General features: G+C 42.5%; 1 protein-coding gene across 1 annotated transcript; it reads left to right on the forward strand.

Moving 5' to 3' along the window:
* Positions 1 to 487: 487 nt before the first annotated feature.
* Positions 488 to 4,599, forward strand: hspb2 (heat shock protein family B (small) member 2). Its single transcript, XM_045690318.2, has 3 exons — positions 488 to 623; positions 3,528 to 3,718; positions 4,255 to 4,599. Exons 1-3 carry the CDS (start codon positions 527 to 529, stop codon positions 4,468 to 4,470), a joined length of 504 nt encoding a protein of 167 aa, XP_045546274.1. The 5' UTR covers positions 488 to 526; the 3' UTR covers positions 4,471 to 4,599.
* Positions 4,600 to 14,632: the final 10,033 nt, after the last annotated feature.

Here is a 14,632-nt window from a genome sequence, read left to right on the forward strand (position 1 = left end):
TCCCCTTACTCTCTCCCTCCCTCTCCCTCACTCTCCCTTTCTCCCTCTCTATCCCCTTACTCTCTCCCTCCCTCTCCCTCACTCTCCCTTTCTCCCTCTCTATCCCCTTACTCTCTCCCTCCCTCCCTCTCCCTCACTCTCTCTTTCTCCCCTCTATCCCCTTACTCTCTCCCTCCCTCTCTATCCCCTCACTCTCTCCCTCCCTCTCTATCCCCTCACTCTCTCCCTCCCTCTCTATCCCCTCACTCTCTCCCTCCCTCTCTATCCCCTCACTCTCTCCCTCCCTCTCTATCCCCTCACTCTCTCCCTCCCTCTCTATCCCCTTACTCTCTCCCTCCCTCCCTCCCTCCCTCTCCCTCACTCTCCCTTTCTCACTCTCTATCCCCTTACTCTCTCCCTCCCTCTCCCTCACTCTCCCTTTCTCCCTCTCTATCCCCTTACTCCCTCCCTCTCCCTCTCCCTCCCTCCCTCCCTCCCTCCCTCCCTCCCTCCCTATCCCCTTTCTCCCTCTGTCAGTCATTGAGTCATGATGGCGGAGCGGACGGTGCCTCATGCATATCCCATGAGTACTCAGTGCGAACTGAACTCTCCCAGACGGATCTACGACCAGAACTTTGGAGAGGGTAAGAACCTCTCCCTCTCTCTGTCGCTCTCTGTCTGTCTCTCTGTCTGTCTCTCTGTCTGTCTCTCTGTCTGTCTGTCTGTCTCTCTGTCGCTCTCTGTCTGTCTCTCTGTCTGTCTCTCTGTCTGTCTGTCTGTCTGTCTGTCTGTCTGTCTGTCTGTCTGTCTGTCTGTCTGTCTGTCTGTCTGTCTGTCTGTCTGTCTGTCTGTCTGTCTGTCTGTCTGTCTCTCTGTCTGTCTCTCTGTCGCTCTCTGTCTGTCTGTCTGTCTGTCTGTCTGTCTTTTTCACTCTGTGTGTTTTTAAATCAGAGGTGTATTTAGTTTGTGATCTAGCGAGAGTTCCGCTATAAAACTATCACTGGATCGCTGGCTGTAGCTAACATGCTATATCTCAGTACAAGTAATGAGTGGAGTGTGTGTGTGTGTGTGTGTGTGTGTGTGCATCACTAGTCACTATAAATCCAAATCAAACAGAGATGAATGTCCAATCTTGTTTTCCCCTGAACTAGGGAACCCCGCCCCTCAGAAGGACTGTGTGTATAAATAGAACTTCCAGCTCAACAGGGTTCCATAATAACCTATGGCAGCCTGGAACAGACGACCAGGGCTGTAAAGCCTGCCTAGAGACTGGGTATGGAAAAACATGTCTGATTAGAGGAGAGGCAGAAAAAGGATAGGGGGTGAGTTTCTCCTAAGCCTTGTAGCTAGTGGTATGTTTTCAGACCCACACACCATCCTAGAACAACTGCACTGGGTTTTAAAGTAACTACTGTAAAACTCTCTCCCCCCAGCCCTGGGAGAACTATCAAACTACTGTAAAACTCTCCCCCCCAGCCCTGAGAGAACTATCAAACTACTGTAAAACTCTCCCCCAGCCCTGGGAGAACTATCAAACTACTGTAAAACTCTCTCCCCCAGCCCTGGGAGAACTATCAAACTACTGTAAAACTCTCCCCCCCAGCCCTGGGAGAACTATCAAACTACTGTAAAACTCTCCCCCCAGCCCTGGGAGAACTATTTAACTACTGTAAAACTCTCCCCCCAGCCCTGAGAGAACTATCAAACTACTGTAAAACTCTCCCCCCAGCCCTGAGAGAACTATCAGACTACTGTAAAACTCTCCCCCAGCCCTAAGAGAACTATCAAACTACTGTAAAACTCTCTCCCCCAGCCCTGCGAGAACTATCAAACTACTGTAAAACTCTCCCCCAGCCCTGAGAGAACTATCAAACTACTGTAAAACTCTCCCCCAGCCCTGAGAGAACTATCAAACTACTGTAAAACTCTCCCCCCAGCCCTGAGAGAACTATCAAACTACTGTAAAACTCTCTCCCCCAGCCCTGCGAGAACTATCAAACTACTGTAAAACTCTCCCCCAGCCCTGAGAGAACTATCAAACTACTGTAAAACTCTCCCCCCAGCCCTGAGAGAACTATCAAACTACTGTAAAACTCTCCCCCCAGCCCTGAGAGAACTATCAAACTATTGTAAAACTCTCCCCCAGCCCTGAGAGAACTATCAAACTACTGTAAAACTCTCCCCCCAGCCCTGAGAGAACTATCAAACTACTGTACAACTCTCCCCCAGCCCTGAGAGAACTATCAAACTACTGTAAAACTCTCCCCCCAGCCCTGAGAGAACTATCAAACTACTGTAAAACTCTCCCCCAGCCCTGAGAGAACTATCAAACTACTGTAAAACTCTCCCCCAGCCCTGAGAGAACTATCAAACTACTGTACAACTCTCCCCCCAGCCCTGGGAGAACTATCAAACTACTGTAAAACTCTCCCCCAGCCCTGAGAGAACTATCAAACTACTGTAAAACTCTTCCCCCTACTACCCCCCCCCCCCCTGAGAGAACTATTCAAATACAGTAAACCTTGACTCCTCCCCAGCTACATGATTATGCTATCTGACTCCTCCCCCAGCTATATGATTCTATTATCTGACTCCTCCCCCAGCTATATGGTTCTATCCTGACTCCTCCCCCAGCTATATGGTTCTATCCTGACTCCTCCCCCAGCTATATGGTTCTATCCTGACTCCTCCCCCAGCTATATGGTTCTATCCTGACTCCTTCCCCAGCTGTATGATTCTATTATCTGACTCCTCCACCAGCTGTATGATTCTATTATCTGACTCTTCCACCAGCTATATGATTCTATTATCTGACTCCTCCACCAGCTATATGATTCTATTATCTGACTCCTCCACCAGGTATATGATTCTATTATCTGACTCTTCCCCCAGCTATATGATTCTATTATCTGACTCCTCCACCAGCTATATGATTCTATTATCTGACTCCTCCACCAGCTATATGATTCTATTATCTGACTCCTCCCCCAGCTATATGATTCTATTATCTGACTCCTCCACCAGCTATATGATTCTATTATCTGACTCCTACTCCAGCTATATGATTCTATTATCTGACTCCTCCACCAGCTATATGATTCTATTATCTGACTCCTCCCCCAGCTATATGATTCTATTATTTGACTCCTCCCCCAGCTATATGATTCTATTATTTGACTCCTCCCCCAGCTATATGGTTCTATCCTGACTCCTCCCCCAGCTATATGATTCTATTATCTGACTCCTCCCCCAGCTATATGATTCTATTATCTGATTCCTCCACCAGGTATATGATTCTATTATCTGATTACTACCCAGAAATATGATTCTATAATCTGAGTCATCCCACAGCTATATGATTCTATTATTTGACTCCTACTCCAGCTATATGATTCTATTATCTGATTCCTCCACCAGGTATATGATTCTATTATCTGATTACTACCCAGAAATATGATTCTATAATCTGAGTCATCCCCCAGCTATGTGATTTTATTCTCTGATTTATCCCCCGGCTATATGATTCTATTATCTGATTCCTCCCCCAGCTCTTACCCCCCAGGACCTCCTCACCCCCACCCTGTACCATGGTTACTATGTCCGTCCACGAATCACCAAGCAGCTAGGGCGGGGCTTCTCTGATATAGAGGCGGAGCCAGGGAAGTGGACCGTCCGATTGGACGTGTGTCAGTTCACTCCTGATGAAGTCACCGTCCGCACCGTCGACAACCTACTGGAGGTAAAGACTTCTAACCCCTGACCTCTGACGAAACGGGTGATGGACGTCAACAAATTAATACCGTATGAAACATACAGTATCATACTGAATGGAGAGTCTCTGAGACCAGGTTGCTCTGAGACCAGGTTGCTCTGAGACCAGGTTGCTCTGAGACCAGGTTGCTCTGGTTTACTTTCTGAGTGGTTGTCCCAGTGTTGGCCACTCTGGTCAACTTATTGCCCCCAGCCCCGTGAAAGGGTTGCATCAGAGCGAGACTTCAAAATGTCTCCTCGAATGGCAATGCCCATAAAAATACCTCTGTCATGCTCTATTGCCCTGACCCCTGACCTGTTACCTCAAACCCCTAATCAAACCTTCTGGAGTTAAAGACCTGTCTCTCTCTCTCTCTCTCTCTCCCTCTTCCTTGGTTCGGTGTGTGTGTGTGTGTGTGTGTGTGTGTGTGTGTGTGTGTGTGTGTGTGTGTGTGTGTGTGTGTGTGTGTGTGTGTGTGTGTGTGTGTGTGTGTGTGTGTGTGTGTGTGTGTGTGTGTGTGTCAGGTCAGTGGTAACCACTCCCAGAGACAGGATGTCCACGGATTCATCAGTCGGTCGTTTACGAGGACCTACATACTTCCTGTGGGTGTCGACCCTCTACTGCTCTTCGTCGACCTATCACACGACGGCATCCTCTCTGTCTCCGCTCCCAGGACAACCCCCGACCCGCCCTCCACACACACGCATACCATACACACACACACTGACAAGACAGCCTAGTGACGACACACACACACCGACAAGACAGCCTAGTGACGACACACACACACCGACAAGACAGCCTAGTGACGACACACACACACCGACAAGACAGCCTAGTGACGACACACACACACCGACAAGACAGCCTAGTGACGACACACACACACCGACAAGACAGCCTAGTGACGACACACACACACCGACAAGACAGCCTAGTGACGACACACACACACCGACAAGACAGCCTAGTGACGACACACACACACCGACAAGACAGCTTAGTGACGACACACAGACACAATCAAAAACCACCTGGTGTCCTCTGTCAGGAATCAACCCAAAAACCCCCGGAATGAGATCTATAGAATGCAGACTGTGGGGGATAGCAGACTGTGGGGGATAGCAGACTGTGGGGGGATAGTAGACTGTGGGGGGATAGTAGACTGTGGGGGATAGCAGACTGTGGGAGATAGCAGACTGTGGGGGATAGCAGACTGTGGGGGATAGCAGACTGTGGGGGATAGCAGACTGTGGGGGGATAGTAGACTGTGGGGGGATAGTAGACTGTGGGGGATAGCAGACTGTGGGAGATAGCAGACTGTGGGGGATAGCAGACTGTGGGGGATAGTAGACTGTGGGGGGATAGTAGACTGTGGGGGGATAGCAGACTGTGGGGGATAGTAGACTGTGGGGGATAGTAGACTGTGGGGGGATAGTAGACTGTGGGGGATAGTAGACTGTGGGGGGATAGTAGACTGTGGGGGGATAGCAGACTGTGGGGGATAGTAGACTGTGGGGGATAGTAGACTGTGGGGGATAGTAGACTGTGGGGGGATAGCAGACTGTGGGGGATAGCAGACTGTGGGGGATAGTAGACTGTGGGGGATAGTAGACTGTGGGGGGATAGTAGACTGTGGGGGGATAGCAGACTGTGGGGGGATAGCAGACTGTGGGGGATAGTAGACTGTGGGGGATAGCAGACTGTGGGGGATAGTAGACTGTGGGGGATAGCAGACTGTGGGGGATAGTAGACTGTGGGGGATAGCAGACTGTGGGGGATAGTAGACTGTGGGGGATAGCAGACTGTGGGGGATAGTAGACTGTGGGGGATAGCAGACTGTGGGGGATAGCAGATGTGACTACAATCCCATTGATGTGTTCTATCTGGCCCACAATGTGGTCACTACAATCCCATTTGGATATATTTGTCTGTTTCCGCTGCATAATATTTAGAAGTTGTCCTTTTCGGGATGATAATTTTTTTTTGTGCTGAATGCTAGCTCCCGTTACGATATGTTGTTAGCATAGCTAGCATAGAGAAATCGGTGGTGGTAGTCAAAGTCGATTTTAACTGTAGTGCATTTGATTGGTGACGAACATGTACTGTATTGGGGATGGCATCTTTACAAGCATTATACTCCAATATCTACCACAATGTAGTGTGAAATACATATATTAACTATAGCCTAAATGTAGTTTGATTCTGATGGCCGGTAATGAGGCGATTATGGATCTTTCCCCAACCGTTTCCATGGTTTCTGTGGAACTGCTACATAATCTATTAAAATCGGACATTTCTAAAGATTTATATTGTTGCTAAGTGATGCTCTAGTTTACAATAAAATATACCTATTGTTTCTGTAATAAACAATAGTGTTGTTTCTGTAATAAACAATAGTGTTGTTTCTGTAATAAACAATAGTGTTGTTTCTGTAATAAACAATAGTGTTGTTTCTGTAATAAACAATAGTGTTGTTTCTGTAATAAACAATAGTGTTGTTTCTGTAATAAACAATAGTGTTGTTTCTTAATCTAGAATATAGTGTAATGATCTCCATAGATCATAAATAAATGAATAAATGAGGTTTGAGTTCTGGGCGTGTGACGTTTTTGTTCGTTTTGGACTTGGTGAGGGTTTTTTCGGCTGTTCACAATTCCTAAAGGCAATTCGAAGTTAAGAGCCAAAGTCTATGCCCCTTCGTCTGTGATTGGTCAACAGTAGGGATTCTTCAGTAAAGTCTACGCCCCTTCGTCTGTGATTGGTCAACAGTAGGGATTCTTCAGTAAAGTCTACGCCCCTTCGTCTGTGATTGGTCAACAGTAGGGATTCTTCAGTAAAGTCTACGCCCCTTCGTCTGTGATTGGTCAACAGTAGGGCTTCTTCAGTAAAGTCTTCGCCCCTTCGTCTGTGATTGGTCAACAGTACGAATTCTTCAGTAAAGTCTTCGCCCCTTCGTCTGTGATTGGTCAACAGTAGGGCTTCTTCAGTAAAGTCTTCGCCCCTTCGTCTGTGATTGGTCAACAGTAGGAATTCTTCAGTAAAGTCTTCGCCCCTCCGTCTGTGATTGGTCAACAGTAGGAATTCTTCAGTAAAGTCTTCGCCCCTTCGTCTGTGATTGGTCAACAGTAGGAATTCTTCAGTAAAGTCTACGCCCCTTCGTCTGTGATTGGTCAACAGTAGGGATTCTTCAGTAAAGTCTACGCCCCTTCGTCTGTGATTGGTCAACAGTAGGGCTTCTTCAGTAAAGTCTTCGCCCCTTCGTCTGTGATTGGTCAACAGTAGGAATTCTTCAGTAAAGTCTACGCCCCAACAGTAGCGAGTCTTCGTTGTCATTACTTGTTTTCATGCACATTTTTTTCTTTGAGAAACACCAAAATAACTTAGTAAAATTACCTTTGGCAAAAGCATCAAAATGAATGACAGATTTTTTGAGGTTATTTTAAATACACACAGCCTCGCTGCAGAGAGCCAGACTACAGAAATCACAGATATCCCCTTTTGTATTTTGAAAATATAAATTACAGCTAAAATACCTTATTACTAAATCCAGTACCAGTCAATAGTTTGGACACACCTACTCATTCAGGGTTTATCTTTAGTTTTTATATTTTCTACATTGTAGAATAATAGTGAAGACATCAAAACTATGAAATAACACACATGGAATCATGTAGTAACCAAAAAAGTGTATATTTCACATTTGAGATTCTTCCAATAGCCACCCTTTGCCTTGACAGCTTTACACACTCTTGGCATTCTCGCAACCAGCTTCATGAGGTAGTCACCTGGAATGCATTTCAATTAACAGGTGTGCCTTGTTAAACGTTAATTTGTGGAATTTCTTTCCTTCTTAATGCCAATCAGTTGTGTTGTGACAAGGTAGAGGTGGTATACAGAAGATATTTGGTATAAGTCCATATTATGGGCAAGAACAGCTCAAATAAGCAAAGAGAAATGACAGTCCATCATTACTTTAAGACATGAAGTTCAGTCAATACGTAAAATTTCAAGATCTTTGAAAGTTTCTTCAAGTACAGTTTCAAAAACCATGAAGCGCTATGATGAAACTTGCTCTCATGAGGACCACCACAGGAAAGGAAGACCCAGAGTTCCCTCTGCTGCAGAGGATGGGTTCATTAGAGTTACCAGCCTCATGAGGACCACTACAGGAAAGGAAGACCCAGAGTTACCTCTGCTGCAGAGGATACGTTCATTAGAGTTACCAGCCTCATGAGGACAGGAAAGGAAAGGAAGACCCAGAGTTCCCTCTGCTGCAGAGGATAAGTTCATTAGAGTTACCAGCCTCATGAGGACAGGAAAGGAAAGGAAGACCCAGAGTTACCTCTGCTGCAGAGGATAAGTTCATTAGAGTTACCAGCCTCATGAGGACCACCACAGGAAAGGAAGACCCAGAGTTACCTCTGCTGCAGAGGATAAGTTCATTAGAGTTACCAGACTCAGAAATTGCATCCCAAATAAATGCTTCACAGAGTTCAAGTAACAGACACATCAACATCAACTGTTCAGAGGAGACTGCATGAATCAGGCCTTCATGGTCGAATTGCTGCAAAGAAAACACTACTAAAGGACACCAATAAGAAGAAGAGACTTGCTTGTGCCAAGAAACATGAGCAATGGACATTAGACCGGTGGAAATTTGTCCTTTGGTCTGATGAGTCAAAAATGGCATATTATTGGTTCCAACCGCTGTGTCTTTGTGAGACGTGGTGTGGGTGAACGGATGATCTCCGCATGTGTGGTTCCCACCGTGAAGCATGGAGGAGGAGGTGTGATGGTGCTCTGCTGGTGACACTGTCTGTGATTTATTTAGAATGCAAGGCAGGCTTAACCAGCATGGCTACCAGAGCATTCTGCAGCGATACGCCATCCCATCTGGTTTGGGCTTAATGGGATTAACATTTGTTATTCAACAGGACAATGACCCAACACACCTCCAGGCTGTATAATGGCTATTTGAGACAAGAAGGAGAATGATGGAGTGCTGCATCAGATGACCTGGCCTCCACAATCGCCCGACCTCAACCCAATTGAGATGGTTTGGGATGAGTTGGACCGCAGAGTGAAGGAAAAGCAGCCAACAAGTGCTCAGTATATGTGGGAACTCCTTCAAGACTGTTGTAGATAATATTAGAATCCGCCAGTATAAAGTCTTTATTCATGTATATATTATTAAATAGGGCGTGACTGGGGGGGCTAGTCTAGTTTATTATTTCTATGTGGGGTTCTAGGTTTGTTTTTCTATGTTGGTGATTGTGTATGATTCCCAATTAGAGGCAGCTGGTAATCGTTGTCTCTAATTGGGGATCATACTTAAGTAGCTTGTTTTTCCACTTGTGGGTGATGGGATATTGTTTATGTGTAGTTGCAGTGTCATCACGGGTTCGTTTATCCTTAATTGTTTTGTAGTTTTTTTTCTAAGTTTCACTTTCTAATAAATTATGTGGAACGCTACTCACGCCGCGCCTTGGTCCGATCATTCCAACGAACGTGTCTGTCGTTATGTAGAGAGGACCAAGGCGCAGCGGGTTGCAAATACCCTCTGCCACGTCCTGACCAAACTGACCAAACTACAATAACTGGTCAGGACGTGACAAGTATATATGAAATAATATCTACATGAATAAAGACATTATGTATGTAATAATATCTACATTAATAAAGACAGTATGTATATAATATCTACATTGAAAAAGGCAGTGTGTATATACTAATATCTACATTAATAAAGACTATGTATATAATAAAATCTACATTAATATAGACAGAATGTATGTAATAATATCTACAGTTGAAGTCGGAAGTTTACATACACCTTAGCCAAGTACATTTAAAATGTGAAATGTCAGAATAATAGTAGGGAGAATGATTTATTTCAGCTTTTATTTCTTTCATCACATTCCCAGTGGGTCAGAAGTTTACATACACTCAGTTAGTATTTGGCAGCATTGCCTTTAAACTGTTTAACTTGGGTCAAATATTTTGTGTAGCCTTCCACAAGCTTCCCACAGTAAGTTGGGTAAATTTTTGGTTGCAAACCGTAGTCTGGATTTTTTATGGCGGTTTTGGAGCAGTGGCTTCTTCCTTGCTGTGCGGCCTTTCAGGTTATGTCGATATAGGACTCGTTTTACTGTGGATATAGATACTTTTAATATGCATATTCTCGTTTCTGGGCAAGAGTAGTAACCAGTTTAAATCGGGTACGTTTTTTTTTTTTCTTCATCCGGCCGTGAAAATACTGCCCCCTATCCATATCAGGTTAATGAGGAAAATACCTGGCTACAGAGGGGAGCCTCTGTTGACAGACATGGAGTATAGAGAACATATGATGGTGCCATATTAGCCACCACTGCTTTATTAACCTTGCTTATCAATGATGCACCTGATCTAGATCATTGTGGGGGAGGTGATAATACAATTTAAAAAACAAGGTTTTTGGTCACCTTATCTACAGGCAACAGTAGATGATATCCTGTCGAAGTGCGAAATATGAACATACGTAAAGGCATAACCACGCCCACAGGTCACATACCGGTGCCAGAAGGACACATTGTGATGGACTACGTAGACACGATAAAACCTATACGAGGTAAAAGGTACATGTTAGTCATCATAGACAGGTTTAGCAGGTGGATAGAAGCAATACCGTCGGCTGATCAGGGATCAAGTACAGTGGTAAAATTCATATCAAAAGAAGTAATACCCAGGTTTGGTATTACGTCCGAAATCAGTTCAGACAAATGGCCGTGAAAATACTGCCCCCTAGAGCCCAGACAGGCTAATCTTCTAACAGATTTGGTTATCAATGAAAAATGATCAATCTTTTGTTAGAGAGGATTGTGTTAATTTTATTTTAGAACGTTGTCTTCTTACTTTTATTTTTGCAACTGAAGGTTTGTTATTGATTACATATTCATTGTATTATTCTCTCTATATTCTACATAACTAAGATAACCTCAGGCAAGGCTATGCACTCCATGCTCATTGCTTCTTCATAGTACATTGGTTTATTATAAGTGTTTTATTTTTGTTTTTTGAATGGATCTTTTACTCTTATCTGTGTTCTTGATTGGCGATGTTTGGTCCTAGTTGGCCTTATTCGCACTCATTTTATTCCCTCGTATATTTGTATGTATGTTGACGTCGTTTTGCCTCCATCCTCTTGCTACTACTTCGGTGTTAGTTTGTGGGACTAACTAGTCCCAGAGGAGGGATTTGTGTTGGAGCTAATGTAATATAAATAGGTGCAGTTGCTATGCTGAAGAAGCAAGGACATGAGTACATTGAGGAAGAGAAAGTGACACACAGGACATTTGCTATTTCTGAAAAGGGGTAACGTGTCAAAGATTACATTAAGCTAAACGAACATGAGTACATTAGCCAAGGCCATAAGTACATTTATGACAGCTGGACATGCCAATGTCAGAAGGACACAGGAAGGAGGATGGCAGCAAAATGACCAACAGGTGAAACATGAGCATGCAATGCATGTATTATTTTTGTATGACATAAATGGGTCCCGCCACCATTATAATCTAACCGGAAGCAGAAATGGGCGTTATTGAGCGTGAACAAGCAAAGAACTCAGACTAAAAGATAATGGTGCATCATGTTGTTGTATATAACTGACAGTAATACACAGTGGAACCATCATCATGTTGTATATAACTGACAGTAATACACAGTGGAACCATCATCATGTTGTATATAACTGACAGTAATACACAGTGGAACCATCATCATGTTGTATATAACTGACAGTAATACACAGTGGAACCATCATCATGTTGTTGTATATAACTGACAGTAATACACAGTGGAACCATCATCATGTTGTATATAACTGACAGTAATACACAGTGGAACCATCATCATGTTGTTGTATATAACTGACAGTAATACACAGTGGAACCATCATCATGTTGTATATAACTGACAGTAATACACAGTGGAACCATCATCATGTTGTATATAACTGACAGTAATACACAGTGGAACCACCATCATGTTGTATATAACTGACAGTAATACACAGTGGAACCATCATCATGTTGTATATAACTGACAGTAATACACAGTGGAACCACCATCATGTTGTTGTATATAACTGACAGTAATACACAGTGGAACCATCATCATGTTGTTGTATATAACTGACAGTAATACACAGTGGAACCATCATCATGTTGTATATAACTGACAGTAATACACAGTGGAACCATCATCATGTTGTATATAACTGACAGTAATACACAGTGGAACCATCATCATGTTGTTGTATATAACTGACAGTAATACACAGTGGAACCATCATCATGTTGTTGTATATAACTGACAGTAATACACAGTGGAACCATCATCATGTTGTATATAACTGACAGTAATACACAGTGGAACCATCATCATGTTGTATATAACTGACAGTAATACACAGTGGAACCATCATCATGTTGTTGTATATAACTGACAGTAATACACAGTGGAACCATCATCATGTTGTATATAACTGACAGTAATACACAGTGGAACCATCATCATGTTGTATATAACTGACAGTAATACACAGTGGAACCATCATCATGTTGTTGTATATAACTGACAGTAATACACAGTGGAACCATCATCATGTTGTTGTATATAACTGACAGTAATACACAGTGGAACCATCATCATGTTGTTGTATATAACTGACTGTAATACACAGTGGAACCACCATCATGTTGTATATAACTGACAGTAATACACAGTGGAACCATCATCATGTTGTATATAACTGACAGTAATACACAGTGGAACCATCATCATGTTGTTGTATATAACTGACTGTAATACACAGTGGAACCACCATCATGTTGTTGTATATAACTGACAGTAATACACAGTGGAACCATCATCAGGTTGTTGTATATAACTGACAGTAATACACAGTGGAACCATCATCATGTTGTTGTATATAACTGACAGTAATACACAGTGGAACCATCATCATGTTGTATATAACTGACAGTAATACACAGTGGAACCATCATCATGTTGTATATAACTGACAGTAATACACAGTGGAACCATCATCATGTTGTATATAACTGACAGTAATACACAGTGGAACCATCATCATGTTGTATATAACTGACAGTAATACACAGTGGAACCACCATCATCATGTTGTATATAACTGACAGTAATACACAGTGGAACCATCATCATGTTGTTGTATATAACTGACAGTAATACACAGTGGAACCATCATCATGTTGTATATAACTGACAGTAATACACAGTGGAACCATCATCATGCTGTTGTATATAACTGACAGTAATACACAGTGGAACCATCATCATGTTGTTGTATATAACTGACAGTAATACACAGTGGAACCATCATCATGTTGTTGTATATAACTGACAGTAATACACAGTGGAACCATCATCATGTTGTATATAACTGACAGTAATACACAGTGGAACCATCATCATGTTGTTGTATATAACTGACAGTAATACACAGTGGAACCATCATCATGTTGTATATAACTGACAGTAATACACAGTGGATCCATCATCATCATGTTGTATATAACTGACAGTAATACACAGTGGAACCATCATCATGTTGTATATAACTGACAGTAATACACAGTGGAACCATCATCATGTTGTTGTATATAACTGACAGTAATACACAGTGGAACCATCATCATGTTGTATATAACTGACAGTAATACACAGTGGAACCATCATCATGTTGTTGTATATAACTGACAGTAATACACAGTGGAACCATCATCATGTTGTATATAACTGACAGTAATACACAGTGGAACCATCATCATGCTGTTGTATATAACTGACAGTAATACACAGTGGAACCATCATCATGTTGTATATAACTGACAGTAATACACAGTGGAACCATCATCATATTGTATATAACTGACAGTAATACACAGTGGAACCATCATCATGTTGTATATAACTGACAGTAATACACAGTGGAACCATCATCATGTTGTATATATCTGACAGTAATACACAGTGGAACCATCATCATGTCGTTGTTTATAACTGACAGTAATACACAGTGGAACCATCATCATGTCGTTGTTTATAACTGACAGTAATACACAGTGGAACCATCATCATGTTGTATATATCTGACAGTAATACACAGTGGAACCATCATCATGTCGTTGTTTATAACTGACAGTAATACACAGTGGAACCATCATCATGTTGTTGTATATAACTGACAGTAATACACAGTGGAACCATCATCATGTTGTTGTATATACCTGACAGTAATACACAGTGGAACCATCATCATGTTGTTGTATATACCTGACAGTAATACACAGTGGAACCATCATCATGTTGTTGTATATAACTGACAGTAATACACAGTGGAACCATCATCATGTTGTTGTATATAACTGACAGTAATACACAGTGGAACCATCATCATGTTGTTGTATATAACTAACAGTAATACACAGTGGAACCATCATCATGTTGTATATAACTGACAGTAATACACAGTGGAACCATCATCATGCTGTTGTATATAACTGACAGTAATACACAGTGGAACCATCATCATGTTGTATATAACTGACAGTAATACACAGTGGAACCATCATCATATTGTATATAACTGACAGTAATACACAGTGGAACCATCATCATGTTGTATATAACTGACAGTAATACACAGTGGAACCATCATCATGTTGTATATATCTGACAGTAATACACAGTGGAACCATCATCATGTCGTTGTTTATAACTGACAGTAATACACAGTGGAACCATCATCATGTCGTTGTTTATAACTGACAGTAATACACAGTGGAACCATCATCATGTTGTATATATCTGACAGTA

Source organism: Salmo salar, chromosome 11 (assembly GCF_965601325.2).
Source record: "Salmo salar chromosome 11, fSalSal1, whole genome shotgun sequence".
NCBI classification, from domain to species: domain Eukaryota; kingdom Metazoa; phylum Chordata; class Actinopteri; order Salmoniformes; family Salmonidae; genus Salmo; species Salmo salar.

Excerpts from the sequence above, each read along its gene's own strand:
- hspb2 (XM_045690318.2), top strand. The coding sequence starts at position 527 with ATGATGGCGGAGCGGACGGTGCCTCATGCATATCCCATGAGTACTCAG. Across the intron at positions 624-3,527 it reads CGACCAGAACTTTGGAGAGG|CTCTTACCCCCCAGGACCTC; the intron begins GTAAGAACCTCT and ends TTCCTCCCCCAG. Across the intron at positions 3,719-4,254 it reads CCGTCGACAACCTACTGGAG|GTCAGTGGTAACCACTCCCA; the intron begins GTAAAGACTTCT and ends TGTGTGTGTCAG.